Source organism: Apiospora marii (genome assembly GCF_038362585.1).
Source record: "Apiospora marii strain CBS 49790 chromosome Unknown utg000002l_segment0_segment0, whole genome shotgun sequence".
NCBI classification, from domain to species: Eukaryota; Fungi; Ascomycota; class Sordariomycetes; order Amphisphaeriales; family Apiosporaceae; genus Apiospora; species Apiospora marii.
This window is the reverse complement of record NW_027117373.1, coordinates 1550940-1563620: the sequence shown is the minus strand read 5'-3', so window position 1 is coordinate 1563620 and position 12681 is coordinate 1550940. Positions and strand designations below refer to the sequence as shown.

At 53.1% G+C, this 12681-nt stretch overlaps 2 protein-coding genes across 2 annotated transcripts; both read left to right on the top strand.

The window, feature by feature from the left end:
• Positions 1-2174: 2174 nt before the first annotated feature.
• On the top strand, positions 2175-3253 carry PG985_002178 (uncharacterized protein; the record flags this gene model as incomplete). Its single annotated transcript, XM_066821947.1, has 3 exons — positions 2175-2218; positions 2432-2929; positions 3052-3253. The coding sequence occupies 3 exons, from the start codon at positions 2175-2177 to the stop codon at positions 3251-3253; spliced, it is 744 nt and encodes a 247-aa protein (XP_066689379.1).
• Positions 3254-8642: 5389 nt separating this feature from the next.
• Positions 8643-11990, top strand: PG985_002177 (Protein kinase; the record flags this gene model as incomplete). Its single annotated transcript, XM_066821946.1, has 2 exons — positions 8643-9347; positions 9423-11990. The coding sequence occupies 2 exons, from the start codon at positions 8643-8645 to the stop codon at positions 11988-11990; spliced, it is 3273 nt and encodes a 1090-aa protein (XP_066689378.1).
• Between the last annotated feature and the right edge of the window lie 691 nt (positions 11991-12681).

Below are 12681 nucleotides of genomic sequence, written 5' to 3'. Positions count from 1 at the left end.
AAAAGCACCTACTACTACTACACCCTTGTACGGGCTGGGCTATCTACGCCCCACGCGCCGATGGGACGGAACCGCGACCAAAGAAGCGAAACGCGCAAGATCCGTTTGATAGCTAGAGCCTCTATCATCTTGGCGCGGCCCAGCTCGAACTCGAACACCCCGGCGACTCTCCCCCCTCTCAATGTATTCTTTTAATTGTAAGTATTCTTCTGCATTTGTGCATTTGTCACCGTGACGACCCATTGCCCCCCTTTTTCGATTAGCCCCGCCTGCCCTCTAAGGAAGGAAGGCTAAGGATTAAGCCTACCGGGCTGCCGTGTAGGATGCGAATGCTGGATCGTAGGACTTTGTCTGCCGTGGCTGAGGATGGATGCCCATGATGATTCGCCACAACAACCTGCAACTGCGAAATGAGATGTGCAGGACTCCTATCTACTGACCCCTCCAACCCGCGGCGCACGCGGCAATGACTGTATAATGCCGGAGCAAAGATGAGCCGTCTCGCCAGATGCATTCTGGCACAGGCGGTTTCTGGAAAAGTGCCTCCCCTCCCCCTTCAAGTTCAGCTGAGATCTAGATTACGACGCTATAGCCAAATATGGTAGCATCGTGCGGCACAGCACACACGATAACCGGAGACAGCAGGATCCCCTACCCGCCTACCTATGTACTTACTAGCCACGATAGCACTAATATGTAGATGGCCCTCCTAGCCTACATTGGCCTTGTCCTGTTTAATAAAAAGTCCCCTACAGGAAACTGGATCTTGGACCCCGTTCAACCTGAATCATATGACCCATACATATATGGTTGCTTTTTCTATCTCTCTTTGGTTGCTATTTCTGGTTACAAAGTACGTGCGTGTGCTCCGTAGAATGTGCGTGCCTGGTCAGGAGTCCAGTCTGAGCCCCCCTCAGCGATCGGGCTCTAATGAGCTCGTGGTCCTTCGTTCCATTACTCTAAATCGTGCGCAACTCCTTGATATGGAGAAATGTCTTGCGTCGTCGGGGAAAAGGGCATTTAGAGGATACCGCTAAGCCAGGTAGGTATTGTAGGTACCTGCGTTACCTCAAAACACTTGAACAATGTTGATCGATCAATTGATCGATAATGGGCAGGCACCGCTACGCTAGAGGAACCGGTGGCAGTTTTCCTCAGGCCGGTTTTCCATCGAATCTTGCCATACTGTAGCCCGCCCAGCACACTAGGTCTGCCACGGCCTCTACTATTTTCGGTTGCCATGGCGCGCGTTTGCGCCTCCATGGAATTCTTCTAGAAGGATGTGTAGCGAGCGAGAAGCGATGGTCGCCGATCCAACGCGTATCAATGGCTTGACCGACCAAGAAGGCCAGGCAGGCAGGTTTGCTCGCTTGGGAGGAACGCCCGCATCAGACCCTGCGGAAAGCGATCCTCGCCCTTTCCGTCCAAAGGATCGTATATCGCGCCACTCACAGGCACCTGATTGACGCAGCGGCGGGCATGGAGAGTGGTGTGTGTAAGCGCAACCGCCAAGGCGCGAGGCCGAATGGGGACATAACATTCTACATCCTACTACGTATGCTGCAGACTGGATCCTGCCTGATGCAAAAGGCCAGCAAAAGGGGATGGTTGCGCACGCAATTAATACAAAACTCGCTATGCATAGACAAGCGACCGTACTCTCCGTTTCCATTGGCTAGATCTACAGGCTCGCTTGGGTTTCTGGTGGTCAGAACGAAGCAAAAGAAGCCTGCATGGATGGAGATGTGTTTCTGAATGTTCTGTTGCATTTACCCGTAGGGCTGAAAAGTGATGTAATGCATTCCCAATGTTTGGTCCAATTTTTTCCATTCAGTACTTACCCCTCTGGTCTCTAGTATATTCCCCGGGGCTGCACAGCACTGCATTTGATCTGTGATTTGCGCGTGGGTAGGGAACCAATTGATCGACAGACCAGGGAACCTTTCCTAATGAAGTCAGACACCCATCGACAAGAATAGATACACGCCAACGACAAACGAGGCTATGAAAATCGGCCTACTGTCTAGCTACAGCTCCCCCCAGCCCGCTTTCTAACCACTGATCAACCGAACCACACACCCACCCACCAACCCCCCAGGCGACTTTGGACGGACTCCGAGACTCTGACGTCCCTGTTGCCAAGTAAATCACCGTCCGCGATGAGCCACGTGACGATGACCACAGACAAGGACTGCCTGTTCCTCTTTGGCGGCGATGCGTGAGTTATGTCCCACTTTCATTGCCATGGTCTCACCACTACGCTGCATTGCGGCCCAAAGCATTGGCCTATCACAATTGTTCGTGTGTTTGTTGCTTCTTGTTGGCGGTGGTCTTCGTTGACACACGCACACGCACGCACTCGACCAACGTAGCAACGGCACCAGCAATTATAGTAACAGCATGCACTGACGTACGTACCCTCGGGTTCTAGCCCATGGTCTGCCGAGGCATGGACCGCCTCCGATGACCGCGTCCGCGGCGGCAACAGCCAGTCCTATCTCGACTGCCCCGCCGGCGCCGGCAAGGCCGTGTTCCACGGCACGCTGGACATCACGGCGCTGGGCGGGGCCGGCTTCGCCTCGCAGCGGACCGTCGACGGCCGCGCGCAACCGGAGCAGCAGCGGCGGTGGGACGTCTCGGCCTACGACGGCCTGCGGCTCAAGGTGCTGCGCGAGGGCGGCGACGGCAAGAAGTACACGCTGACGCTCAAGGACGAGGAGGTGCCCAAGCGGCCCGACGGCCGCGATCAGAGCACCGTCAGCTGGGAGTATGACTTCGTCTCCCCTAAAGATGGCGACGGCGGCAAGGATGACCAGGTGTTGTTCGTCCCCTGGGGCGACTTCAAGCCGACTTATCGCGGCAAGCCGAAGCCGGATGCCCCGGGGCTGGATCTGGCGAATGTGCGGAGGATCAGCTTGATGATGCGCAGGTACGTTGCTCTTAACCTCCCTTGCCCCCCCTCCTATTCTTGGACTCGCTCCTCGCCATTGCCCCCTCGGCTGGCTGCGTGTCACGTAGGAAAACAAGTCGACTCATTATTTGCATTTCTAGTTTTTTCGGACAGCAGGAGGGTGCTTTCCGGTTGGAGGTCGCATACATTGCGGCTGTCAAGGACTCCTCTGGCAAGGCTGTGCGACCCGCGTCTGTTGCTTCCTCCTCGTCCAGCGCTGGCTACCCGGAGAAGGGCGGTAATGGCGGCGTGCGGTCTGAGCCAAAGTCGTGGCTGACCTGGATGTGTGGCATGTTCAGGTGAGCATGATGGATTCTCTCGGCAAGCAACACACCATGGCCGTGACCCCCATAGTAGTAAATAGACGATGGCACGCAAGGAGATGTCTGCTTAGAAGTATCAGTATTGCAAAAAACGAGTCTCGAGTATGTGATCAGAATGTTATATATCACCTCATGTGATGTGCGTGCGGTGCCATATGTGATCTTCAACACGACATATCGCAAAACTAGGTATGCAGAACTCTGAGGCCCCGAGATGTAGACCCTCGCTCATTGCCCATCCCAATAAGATTGATATGTCATTACAGTGACTATTGTTTTCTTGGTGCGTATCTCCTGTGGGAGATGGTTGATCTATCGACTGGTAGAGCTGTTCCTGTTTCATATATGTGCCTGCAACTCTACCTAGCTACCACGGCGCTGCAACCGGTGCTCTAACCAGCCAGGCCGCTCCAACCCTGCTACACGAGGCAAAAGGACGATGTTGTCAAGTCAGCGTCTTGGCCGTCTACTAGAGCTTATCACCACCCCTTACACTAACGCCCAAAGAGGCCTGTTTATACAGTCCTTCGGCATACTGGACGGCTCTGGAATCTTGTACATGAGCACACGTCGGGTATGTTGATTTCAGAGACGCTTGTCTTGGTAACGTTGAGAAGATGCACACTATATGGGCTCGTTGGGTAACTCGTCTGCCCATCCTTAGAACCCGGTCTTCTGATATGGCCCCTTAAGACCAGGAATGCATAGCAGTCCCGTTCCTTGTTGCTGTCCCGGGGCTATGGCGATATCGTTAAGAATGACATGCGAAAGCGTGCACACCGGCACGTTGGCTAAGGCATTGGCAAAACCTAGCAGGCCAATACTGACTGTTGTCCGTATTCAGGGAGAAGCTGTGTGCTGCATCCGACCACACCCGGATAGTCCCTGTTCCAGTAGGCAACTGGGTTACTACAAAAGAGATACGCGATCAACTGTAATTTGACCACCTTATATGATTCCTCAGGGCCGACTACAGACCCCGTAGCACTCAAGTTGCGGCGATTTCAGACTCACATTCCGTAAGCTGACATAGACCACTTTCCTTCTTTCCACATCCGGACATAAGGATTCACTTGCGCTGTTGTCCGGCTCGGGGGCTTGCTTCTCAAATTTGTTCTAAGGGGGATTGAAGCCGCCGCGTGCTGCTGTCTCCGTGAACACAGAAAGAGCACTTGATCGTTCTTGTAACCATCCACCAACCGATCATAGTATACTGCTGGGAAGCCCGATCATGTTCGCCAACAGTCAATACTGCGTGTACTGTAAGAAGTCCTCGTACCTTAAATGTTGTATATGGGGGCGCGGTCTCCATGGCTTGCTGGCATACAAGAGACGAGAGCGAAGCCCTCAAATACTACAGGCTTACTCGCGTTAAATTGCAAGTTTGAACCAACATCGCCTGGCCTATACTGGTGCGCCACACAATGACACCTGACTGTCTATATAAGGCCGGCACGATAGACTTGAGGTCCTCTAGGGCCACAGAAGGATTCGGGGCCATGGCTCTTCACCTCTGATTAGTCATGGCATGCATTGGGTATGATTGTTGCTTGACCTCTGGGTCAGCTCAGGAGTTGTTGGCAGCATGAAACACTCGGCTGACAGCCACCAAGCCCCAAACAGGTTTATGGACGTTATTCGAAAATTCACGACCTCATATCGATGGCGAGAACATAATTTTGGTATACTATTGTATTGCTTATCCTGTATGTGTTTCATCGTGATTTCATTCATGGCTGCAACCTCTTACGATGGGATTCCATACTTAGCTATATATACGAGAGCTTGTGATGCTTGTCTCGTCTAGCACTGGCGGCACGAGTAATTGAAGACCTCGAGTACAGCAGCAATGCGTGTATAGTACCTACACAATAACAAGTTAGGATGCCGTCTGAATTTAGCTACGTGCCAGTGTCCGCCCAAGGATAGAAGAAAGTCACAGATGAATATAGTAAGCTTCCTACCCATCTTCATCTAAGAGGCGCAATGTCAGCTTCACAACGTTTGGAGGCTTATGTAGCCTGTGCCACCTGGCTGTGACGTTCCCGCGGCATCTACAAAGAATCAAACTATTTCCGCGCGCGATACAGGACTGCGTAGTTATCCGGTGAGAGCGACTCAAGACGTTCAACCTTACCTTTCGAGGTCCAGAAATGGTCCAGTTCCTGCATGACGATGGTTGATTCTATTCAGACCATGCAGAAAACACCCCATCTAGCTGCAATTACTTGATTTTGAGGAGAGACAGGCACCCGTAGCGACCAATCTTGCGGTACGGGGGTAGCGGGTGCATCTCCGTGGATGGGGACACGTTCTAGACCACATAGAGAAGGGGAGAAGACGGGCTGCGCGGAAGCCGCCTTGTCCTGCAAGGTAGGATTCGAGATTAGCGAATGATGAGATCCGATTCCATGCATTTTTGTACATGAGGCCAAACAGCTGGCCAAACAGCTGAGTCGACCCGTGAGACAGAAGGCTTCAGCACTGCATATATGGCTCCTTTGCTAGACTGATATAGGGGAAGTAGGCAGCCCGAGTTGCTGTTTGCGCAGCCTAACCCAGGTTGACCAAAGACCGGAAATACCTACACCACTCAGACAGCATGATCATTCCCATGGTGGCGGGCGGGCTGTGGTAACCGAGTAGATGCCAACTGTCGACGACGGTATTAAACAACCGCCCCAGACTGCCAAGATGCGGTGTTTATCTCCGCCATCAATTTTAATTGAGAGGAGCTTAGGAAATAAGGTAGATGGACCCCCACCCACAGTAATGAGATTGGGGAGCGGAAATGCCATTTGAAACTGTCCCATTTGCGAAAACATGGGAAGCCGAGCAAACCAAGCTCCAGCCACAAATACTGCACAGGTGTAAGGTCAGTAGGGCAATCCGTGCCTTTCCCATTGAAACCAGCATGCTGGAATCACTAAAAGAGTGACCTGTAAACAATTAAAACGTCGTGCATTGCAGCCACAACAATACAGTACACGTGTGCAACAAATGCAATGCAATTGGAAACGAGGCAACATGGATTGTTAGCATGCTCAAGTACCTTGGAAAAAGGGAGAGAGGGTGATGCAGTTGGTCCACGTCCGTCTCGGCATCTATCAACCTAGACCTAGACCTGAGCCGACCTTGTTCCTGTGAGCCTGTTCCTGTTCCTGTCGTCCATTACCACCAAACCGGTCCGTTTCTGGCCCACTCATTTTGATGGATTCATCCGTCACCACCGGTTTTACCCCACCTCCCCCTCATTTTGGCACCGCCTAGGTTTACCAAGATCGAAGATAGAGCAATTGAGCTGAGCCAGTTACCCGATGTATATTTCTATCACATTCACGAATAGGATCTTTCCAACAGCAGTGAATGATCAAGGTTCATTGACGTTTTGGGATTGCATTGAAATGGCAACCAATTCATATCGCTTCTCTGCCTGCGATGACGGGCACGTTGCGGGTGAGTACTCGAGATAAGGATCTTGTTGCGATTGGACTGGGCTTTCAATCGTGCGACTTTCTCAAGACTCAACGGAGGAAAAAGCAAGAAAATGGCGCGGCACCTCTAGGCCCTCCTTTCTTCTGCTCTTTGGGAACTACTACTACACTCGCGACTGTTCACAGACATTGTCTGTGCGGAACGATGGCAGACCAGAAGACAGATGACACAAATGTTTCTTGGGTGCTCGCAAATGCATGGAAAACCAACCGCTCCTATATTTCCAACACTGTACCACTCATAGCGCGTTGTACACGTCCGTCATAACAGAACAGGGGTGGGCGGGACAGCACATGGAAATCAAGCCAGGTCGCACTAGCAGACAGGAAGAAGAGGAAGAGGAGGAGGCAGATGGAATGGCCGATGAAGAAGTTATCTATTCGAACAATCCGATCATCAAATGGATTGCATTTCGCGCGCAACGGAGGAGGATTTTCATCCATTCTTTCTGCATTTGATCACGGATTGGAACAGCGAGATCTTTCTGGGATGACACAACCCCCCCTTGTCGCTTGCTGTCCGCTTTCTAGAGGGTGACTCTGTGTGTGTGTGTCTGTCTTATGTAGCATGCGAGCAGGAGATGCGCGTGTTGATTGCTAAATGCAGGTCTTGTTCCATTCGAGCGAGGCAACACGGCACCTTTGCGACCAAGTCGTCAAGTTTCATGCCCGCTGCCATTTGGTGACCAGGGGCCGAACCATTGTCGTCATGTTCCAATTGTTTGTGTCTAGGAGCGTGGCCTGCATACTTGCTTACCAGCCCCCTCTTCCAGTTAGTTCCCCTCACCTCTCTTTTGTGCTTGATTCTTGGTGAGCGAGTTGAACCGATTGCCCTCCACCCTGCTCCCCATTAGGCAAGCAGCAAGCAGCCAGGAGCCCGTCAAGGCAAGTCTGTAGGTACATCATGATGCACTGTAGCGGGCCACCGTATTTCTTCTGCTTGGCCGGGTCTCTGCATTCGCGAACGACGGCACAGCATAGGTAGCAGCGAAATCTATAGTAGAGCCTATTTCTATCTGCAGATTGGGCAATGTCGGTCAGGTATGTCGAGACGGATTGGCAAAGTTCCATGCAATGTCCCCCAGTTCAAGCTGTGCAAACTCAGTCCATCCGCATCGTGGCGTGGGATGCGTCTTCTTTTGATTGTTCCATCAAGTCTTCGTATTGCGCTGGAACCCTGATCAGAGGTACTGAGTGCTTGGGCTGGGCTTATTAGATGGTCTGCACCCAAATCGTCAACTAAAAGACACTGGGCGGGTTTTAAATCAGGGGCGCCACCACTACCGACTGGACTACGTTCAAACCCAGCGTTTCTGGTAATCAAAAAAGTGGACAGAAGGGATTGATTACCAGACTTCAAGGACTTGTGCCCCCCATCCGCATCCATCCAACAGTCAGCGGCAACTCCTCTACCGAAGCGAAACGATTCAACAGGCCTGTAGATTCATTCGCCCATAACTGACCGACACACTGTCGGGCTTGCTAGTACCTACCCACCGGGTCCTGCCAGGTCCAGCAAAGCAACGAGTCTCAAGGGGACAGACACAGAGAGAGCGAGCGAGAACAAATAAAGGGAAGAGGGAAGAAAAAAAAAAAGACAAGAGGGCCGCATGCGACTATACATTGATTATTACATTACATCCTTCCACAATCAACCCTGGAGCCTGAAGATCCTAGGCACAAGCCAACAGCAGCACCCGACAGGGCCAGGAAGCATAGCATCACGCAAAAAAAAAAAAAGTAGAGAAGGTTGACCTTGACCTTACGCTTAGCAGGTTACAGTAGGTAAAGTTGGTAGGCATCGATCGACCTGTCTGTCTGTCACTCAATTTGGGTTTCATCCTTTGGCTTTCGGGCCTTTGAATCTCAAACGCAATGTCCAGTTCGGCCACGGATTATCAACAACACTCGTCGCATCATTCCCATTCACATTCAAACTCCCACTCTCATCACCGCTCCAGCCAGCCGTCGCGATCCCACTCTACTCGTTCTCGCCCAACCACCACCTCATCTGCTGCTGCTGCTGCCGCCGCTGCTGCCAATCCCGGCCCACCTCCACATCGCTCCGCGTCGAACTCCCATACCCGCGCCAGCTCCTCTTCTCATCAAAGGGAAAGGGAACGAGAAAGGGATCACCATCATTCCCACCACAGCCGCCATCTCTCCAATTCTTCTTCACGCCCCGTCCAGGACATCCTTCCCCAGCACGATTATGAGCAGAGTAACGTAGTCCAACATTCAAAGCGACCATCGAGTAAAGATCGCCGCCCCCCAACTTCTCGAAGCTCCGACTCCAAAGGCGTCCACCGCCGCAGCAGCACGAGATCCAACGCCTCGGCCCATCGCAACAACAACCACGCCAACATGGCCGGCCCTACTGCTGTAGCCAACAACGGGGGGCCTGCTGCGGTGCCCCCCGTCATGCAAGCCGCAGCCGAAGCTCGCGCATCCGGATCGAAACAAAGGACGACTCGCACGTCCATTCCGACACAGTCAGGCAAATGGATCCTTGGCAAGACGATTGGTGCCGGTAGTATGGGCAAGGTCAAGCTTGCCCGAAAGGAAGATGGCACCGAGCAGGTTAGTATCTCCCAAATGCCGTCATCGCTGCCTCAATCAAAGACACAATACCGTTAACACACCCATCTCTTCTAGGTTGCCTGCAAGATCATTCCGAGAGGATCTACAGAGGAGAACCACCATAGCCGAGCCGACAAGGAGCGGGCAGACCAATCCAAGGAGATTCGAACCGCACGCGAGGCCGCCATCGTCACCCTTCTCGACCACCCCAACATCTGCGGTCTGCGTGATGTCGTCCGCACCAATTACCACTGGTACATGCTGTTTGAGTATGTCAACGGCGGCCAGATGCTCGATTACATCATTTCGCACGGCAAGTTAAAGGAGAAGCAAGCAAGGAAGTTCAGCCGACAAATCGCGAGTGCGCTGGATTACTGCCACCGCAACAGTATTGTCCACCGCGATTTGAAGATCGAGAACATCCTGATCTCCAAGACCGGGGACATCAAAATCATCGATTTCGGCCTGAGCAACCTGTTCGCCCCTCGCGGCCACCTGAAGACATTCTGCGGCAGTCTCTATTTCGCCGCCCCCGAGCTCCTGCAGGCACGCGCTTATACTGGACCCGAGGTCGATGTCTGGAGTTTCGGTATTGTCCTCTACGTATTAGTATGCGGAAAGGTCCCTTTCGACGATCAAAGCATGCCAGCTCTGCACGCCAAGATCAAGAAGGGCCTTGTCGACTATCCCAACTGGCTAGGCAACGATTGCCGGCACCTCCTCTCACGCATGCTCGTTACCGACCCCAAGCAACGAGCTACCATGTTTGAGGTAATGAACCACCCGTGGATGACCAAGGGCTACGGCGGCCCGCCCGAGAACCATCTCCCACAGCGCGAACCAATCACGCCCCCTTTGGAGCCGGAGGTCATCAATGCCATGACAGGCTTTAACTTTGGTCCCCCAGACGTTATCAAGGCGCAGCTCACCAGGATGATCGAGTCCGAAGACTACGCTCGAGCCGTGCAGTTACTGCAAAAGGAGAAGGAAATGCCGCCGGCGCCCAAAGACGTCGAGAAGAAGAGAGGGTTTGGGTTTGATTTCTATAAGCGACGCAACTCGGCTAACAGCCGCGACAACCTTACGACACCAAGCACCGAGGCACTTGCCCTCGGCAGTGACCCCCTTAATGCCTTCAACCCCCTGATCTCTATATACTACCTAGTCAAGGAGAAGCAGGAGCGCGATAGAGTGGATGTCCAACCGAAGACCCACACACCCAAGAATGTGGCCGACTCTCCCATGCCGGAGATTGTTGCGCCGCAACAGGCTCATACGAACACTGCTGCGTATGAGATGCCGGGTGAAAAGGCGACCGGGGGCAGATCTCGACCACGTGCAAGGACACATGGGGAAGATGACATCCCTGATGAGGTCAAGAAAGCACAGCAAGCACAGCCCTCGCCAGCCCTTCCTACTCCGCCGCCACAGCCCGAGGGCCAACTGGAAGTCCCACACAAGAAGGAGAGCACTGCCGCTGGAATTTTGCGGCGGTTTAGTACAAGGCGCCGGAAAGAGCCGGAACGGCTGGACAAGGATCGTTCCCACCCTCCTATCGTCCATGTCCACTCGCCAGCTGAACCCCCGACCCCGCGGAAAAGCTTCAGCATTAGGAGGTCGCGCCGCGACCGCGAAGACGTTCCAAGTCGCCTGCGATCTGGCAGCAGCCAACCTCAACACCGTGAACTTCTGAGCCCCCCTTTATCCGCCGACAATGCAGGTAGCAAGAAGCTTGGGCGATCCACCAGCGTCAACTCAGGCGATTTCAGGAGACGGCTTGGGTCCAAAAGTAGGGTCTCCAAAGAACAAGAACCCCCTCCGACTAGCGGTTCAGACCAGTCCGCTCCCACCGAAAAGACGCCCGCTGAAGCGAGCACTTCTCTCAATACACCTGGCACTTCTCTGAGGGCGAAATCGCTTGGACATGCTCGAAGGGAGAGCATCCAAGCCAGAAGGCAACGGAGAGAAGGGGCCCGTGCGGCCGAGGCTGGTGTTCCCGAAGAGACTGATGCAGACGTTGGCGAAGCCAGCGGAACGTCAGCGGAACGGTTAGACGATTCCGAACTAGCCAAACCGGTTTTCCTCAAGGGATTGTTCAGTGTTTCTACGACATCCTCAAAGACGGTACCGGCGATACGGACAGAGCTGAAGCGGGTGCTGAGACAGCTAGGGGTGGACTATACAGAGATCCGCGGAGGTTTCAGCTGTCGGCACACCCCCAGTATCGACTTGAACAAAGTGGCGGATGACCCGAAAAGCCCGGCTGCTAGATCGGACAACCGGAGGCGTTTCAGCTTTGGGCTGAGGGGAGAGAGGGACCGCGATGAGATCCGTGATTTGGATCGGGTCCCCAACACCCCGCGTACCCCTGGGCGGCATACAGACCGGAGTGACTCGAATTCGGAGATCTCCGAGACGGAGAGCAGCCAACGGGACGCTGGTAGCTCCTCGCGCCGGGTACCAGGCGAGACGACGACGCACGTGCAAAGCGACCTGGGTGGCAGTATGGTATTGGAGTTTGAGATCTTTATTGTCAAGGTTCCTCTGCTGTCTTTGCATGGTCTCCAATTCAAGCGGATGGCGGGTAACACATGGCAATTCAAGAACATGGCCGACCATATCCTCAAAGAGATCCGTCTATGAGATGGAGGCGAGCAATGAATGGAATAACTGGGAGACCCCCCTAGGAAAAATTCGAGGCTGTTGGACTATGCAGCCTTTGATAACCTTTCTCTAACCAATTTTTAGGGGGCGGCGGACAGGTGGTTGTTTTGAATAATTCTCTACTAATTCACACATCTTCTTTTCGAGGGGCACAGCAACAATGGGGGGAGGGATTTTTGTCTTGAGAGCGGGCATGCAAGGTTAGAAAGAAGCCTTGGGAAAAGAGAATGGGGTTGCACGTAAGAAGAGAGGCAAGGTGTTTCATGACCTTTACGTTTCCTAATAGCGTTTACAAAGTACTAATGTATAAGTGCACCTCATGCTCTGGAATAACATGGGTATTATCTGAAACTCCTTTAGTGACATGAACTATAAGATCTGGACTATATGACGGGGGTCCCTCAGAGGCCTGCTGATCTAGGTATTGGTGATGATATGAAAGATATGCGGGGCGTCGAGACATCCAACCCATCTGACTGACCTTATCTTAACCTCGACATACCCAGGCCATGCTTATAGGGCGCATGAGGAGAAAGGTATGTTCTCCTGCAGACAGATAGATACCTACTGCCAGACACAGCACAATGCACCCCCACTTTCCATGATCCCTGACCACACACAACGTGAAAGGCCAGGCCTTTTTGTTAGCTCCCGCGACAGCCCAATTGAG